Here is a 5,000-nt window from a genome sequence, read left to right as displayed (position 1 = left end):
TCGATCTCTATTTGACATTCTCCTCTATTTCCCTTCCTTTTATTTTTCCTTTTCAGGCGGATGTTTCCCCCCTACAAGGTCCGTGTATCAGGGCTGGATAAACGAGCAAAATACATTCTCCTTATGGATATTGTTGCAGTAGACGATTGCAGGTATAAATTTCATAATAGTCGTTGGATGGTCGCAGGAAAAGCGGACCCAGAAATGCCGAAACGGATGTATATTCATCCAGATTCTCCCAGTACTGGTGAACAGTGGATGCAAAAAGTAGTATCATTCCACAAGCTAAAACTGACCAATAATATTTCAGACAAACATGGTTTTGTAAGTATATAACTCTTAAGTGTTTTTTTCTACGCTTTTATTTGATATAACTTGTTCTCATCACGAAATGTTTATACACACATTCACAGATACTTGTTTACACATTCACACAAGCGCGCACTACACACGCACACGCACACGCACACACACACATACATACATACATACATAAATACATACATACATACACACCGTAGTTGGTGACGAAAGATATGTAACTGATCTAAAAGTCATTAAAAGGAAAACTGCGGAATTTTCTAAAAAAAACTTGATTGGAAAAAAAGTTTCTTATTCATATCCGGTTTCTCTATGAATGCAAAAATAATTGAGGATGAATTTCACACTGGATGGATAAAATGATTATATTTCCTATAATATTTCATAAAAGTAGAATTTCAAAAGTGCTCAACAAGCAGTTTTTGATCTCAGTATCGTGGATCAGCATTACAAGTACTTAATTAATAAACTTTTTAATTGAAAACTTTTGAAAGGAAAAGTAGATCAAAGATTGACCAACGAAAACGGAACCTGTTTGTGGTAGTAGCAGCTGATTTTTTTTTTTTTTTTTTTTTTTTTTTGCTTCTTGCAACTCATTTGCACAATTGACTTAAGTAAGGAAGGACACATTGTGAAAAGTAGTCCGTACTACTCTAAAAGGTCGATATGTTTGAAGTTAGAAAAACATATTATCCTCAGTTTGGTCATTCAGGATTGATTTAAGGATTAACAGGAACAACATGTGTGTGTGTGTGTGTGCGTATGTATCTGTGCGTGCATATATATATATATATATATATATATATATATATATATATATATATATATATATATATATATATATATATATATATATATATATAATACAAAGAATGTATATACATGTATACACACATATATGTACATACTTACATCTACATGTGTATATACATGCATATCAGGGTACAGGACGTTAGAACAATAAACTACAGACAACGGAACGAACACATAGGAAAACGGAAAGCCCCTTGGAATATCCCTTCATCAGCTGTCTCTATTCTATCTAGACGTTTCGAAGACCAGACAGGACGTACTCTAGAATAGTCTCTTCCTGAGTAGTGGATCAACCAACTACACAGAGGATTCCAAGGTGGCAAACACAAACCAAGACAGGAAAAAATGGACAGTGAAAACAACATTCAAAAGCCGTACGGCCAAACGCAAATCTGAGGTAGAACGCTAGTAGTTCGTCTTGCCTTCACAGCGGCTGGAGTGAAAAGAAAGCTGACCACAGGTCACACGAGAGCAGAGAGGATGGTGGAGGGAGGACATGGAACAAGGAGGAAGGGACAGAAGCAGTGAAGTAGAGGCCAGGACAGAATGGTAGATAGGAAGATAGAGGAAGACAGATAGATAAATAGATAGAGAGGATGGTGGAGGGAGGAAGTGGAACAAGGAGGAAGGGACAGAAGGGTATAGCAGTGAAGTAGAGGCCAGGACAGAGGTATAGATAGAAAGATGGAGGAAGACAGATAGATAAATAGATAGAAAGATAGATAGATAGATAGACAGATAGATAGATAGATAGATAGAAAGATAGTCACGTCAGAATAATAGTAGACTTACTTGTAAAATAGGACGTGTGCGTTCAATAATGTAATAATACAAAGAATATATATACATGTATACACACATATATGTACATACTTACATCTACATGTGTATATACATGCATATCAGGGTACAGGACGTTAGAACAATAAACTACAGACAACGGAACGAACACATAGGAAAACGGAAAGCCCCTTGGAATATCCCTTCATCAGCTGTCTCTATTCTATCTAGACGTTTCGAAGACCAGACAGGACGTACTCTAGAATAGTCTCTTCCTGAGTAGTGGATCAACCAACTACACAGAGGATTCCAAGGTGGCAAACACAAACCAAGACAGGAAAAAATGGACAGTGAAAACAACATTCAAAAGCCGTACGGCCAAACGCAAATCTTAGGTAGAACGCTAGTAGTTCGTCTTGCCTTCACAGCGGCTGGAGTGAAAAGAAAGCTGACCACAGGTCACACGAGAGCAGAGAGGATGGTGGAGGGAGGAAATGGAACAAGGAGGAAGGGACAGAAGCAGTGAAGTAGAGGCCAGGACATATATATATATATATATATATATATATATATATATATATATATATATATATATATATATATATACATATATATATATATATATATATATATATATATATATATATATATATATATATACATATATATATGATAATAATAATAATAATAATAATAATAATAATAATAATAATAATAATAATAATAATAATAATAAAAATAATAATTTGGGCAAATAAGTATAATCCGATTAGTTTGTTTAAATGTTGAGTAGAGCACTGACACAATTTAGACTATCTGCTGTCATGCGCAATCGTGCTACACTTCTGTTGGATCTACTGCAGGAACTCCGCAATGGCAGTTAAAGTGATAATATTAATTAACAGGAGAAGGATTCGGTATTAAATCTTTATTGGGTACACCAAAGGTTTCGACCCATCAGTCTTGGATCTCATCATGTGCATCGTAATATTTCTACATTCATATTTGAATATTTTGCGTTTCTGTAATAGTATTTGCTTTTATTCATTCCCTAACTTGATGGACATATAGCAACATGTCAGCCAACTCTAAAAAAATCTGTAGTGAGACTTATCTTCATCGATGTATCTGATGAGACCCAAATTTATGGGTCGAAACATGTTCTGCCCAATAAACATTTAACACCAAATCCATCTGTTAATCAATATTTTATATATATATATATATATATATATATATATATATATATATACACACACACGCACACACACATATATATATATATATATATGTATATGTGCGTATGTGCATGTATGCATGTATGTGTGTGTATATATATATATATGCGCGAGTGAGTAGACAAACGAAAGAAGGGCACTCAGCACATTTTTATTGGGAGTTATAGGTATAGATGAAAGCAGTTTGTACGCTGAGTTTAAAGCAAGTGCATAGTCTTCGGCCATTGGAGTCTGAATGAGAATTTGACTGAAGAGAGTCAATGTTTATTACTGGACGTTAGCCTGCGATTGGTCGAGAAAAGTCATGCGGTATTGATGTTGGTAAATTTAGCGACAGCAGTTAGATGGGAAAATACTGCATGGTGAATAGGAAAATCGACTGCGTGATGCACCTATGTATAATATGCACATACAATCAAACTCATATGCAAACGTCACGCAACACTTTATCACCATTCTTAAACATACATATATACATAAACACACACACACATAGGCACTTGCATATATGCTCATATAAGCATGTTTTATATACATTTATATCTATCTTGATATATTAATAGATAAACAGATAGAAAAAAAATTTCACTATGGAACCATTAATTATGCGAATTCCACGTTAAAATATAGCTATAAGAGGAAGATTGGTTTCAGTCTTCTTAGCATTCTACGATCAGATAAAGTGGCAGGTGGTAATTTCCATTCTTATTCTAAAGACAGTAAGTGATCTTACGTTTCAAGTGAAATGGCTCTCATTGAGATTCGTGGCTATACTATTTAAAACTAATTAAAATTATGTAAGTAATGGAAAAAGATTTAATCTATAATTCACATCTAAATCTGTGTGTGCATTTCACTACATTAAACAAACTCCTCTCTTTCTCTCTCTGTATGTATGTATTGGTATGTGTATCTATATATTACATATACAGTTATAAATGCAGTTATATATATATATATATATATATATATATATATATATATATATATATATATATATATATATGCGTGTGTGTGATTTTGTGTGTATTTAGATATTGGGTACAAATTTTGGCACAAGGCCAGCAATTTCCGGGGTGGTTGTTAAGTCGATTATATCGACCCCAGTGTTTGACTGGTACTTATTTTACCTGCTCCGAAATGATGAAAGGTAAAATCGACCTTGGCGGAATTTGAACTCAAAACCTAAAGACAGACGAAATGCCGCTACACATTTTACCCGGCGTGTTATCGATTCTGCCAGCTCCCAGCCTTTATGTGTACTTTAAGTATTACAATGTCATATTGCGAACTCAGAGATTTACCATCACCAGATCATCATCAACTTCTAAATTTCATGAAACATCAATATGATCCTTTTGTTTCTTCAACAGTATTTTCATCCTCCACTACACAAAATAAATCATATCTTGAAACACATAATCATCAACAGTCAAAGATGTGAAGGAACTTATACTGTTTCCAATATTTGGCCAAAATGGCTTCGATTAATAAAATTGCAATAAAACAAAAGACATGGCGCTTTCACCGCAGGCAACGGGGCAGTCGCTTCGTCCGCCGGATTGAGCGCGCATGTGTTAGGCGCCAACAGATTTCTCTCAACGTCACTCGAATTCTTCGGGTTCTTGGAGGTTTTAGAATTATTTGTTGCTATGGTTATTATGAGCTGTGCTGCTGGTGTTTGTTTCTGGCTGAATTCTAAGTATACCATATTTTGTATTTAGGGTCCAAATATCTATATGGTATCGTTTCTGTTCTTAGTTAAACCGCTAATACGTCTAAGAGTGAAAGTAGATTTCAATATCCGCAGTTCCCATATCTAAAATAAAAATAAAAACAAAAAAAGAC

General features: G+C 34.5%; 1 protein-coding gene across 1 annotated transcript in view; it reads left to right on the top strand.

Annotated features, from left to right (window-relative positions):
* The first annotated feature begins 48 nt into the window (after positions 1–48).
* The window catches only part of LOC106879619 (uncharacterized), a 93,300-nt gene continuing 88,348 nt past the window's right edge, over positions 49–5,000 (top strand). Inside the window, exon 1 of the mRNA XM_089365506.1 lies at positions 49–324. Coding sequence (XP_089221632.1) covers positions 61–324 — 264 coding nt within the window. The 5' untranslated portion in view covers positions 49–60. The remainder of the gene's footprint in view (positions 325–5,000) is intronic.

Source organism: Octopus bimaculoides, chromosome Z (assembly GCF_046866305.1).
Source record: "Octopus bimaculoides isolate indiv1 chromosome Z, ASM4686630v1, whole genome shotgun sequence".
NCBI classification, from domain to species: Eukaryota; Metazoa; Mollusca; class Cephalopoda; order Octopoda; family Octopodidae; genus Octopus; species Octopus bimaculoides.
This window is presented reverse-complemented; position numbering and strand designations above follow the sequence as displayed.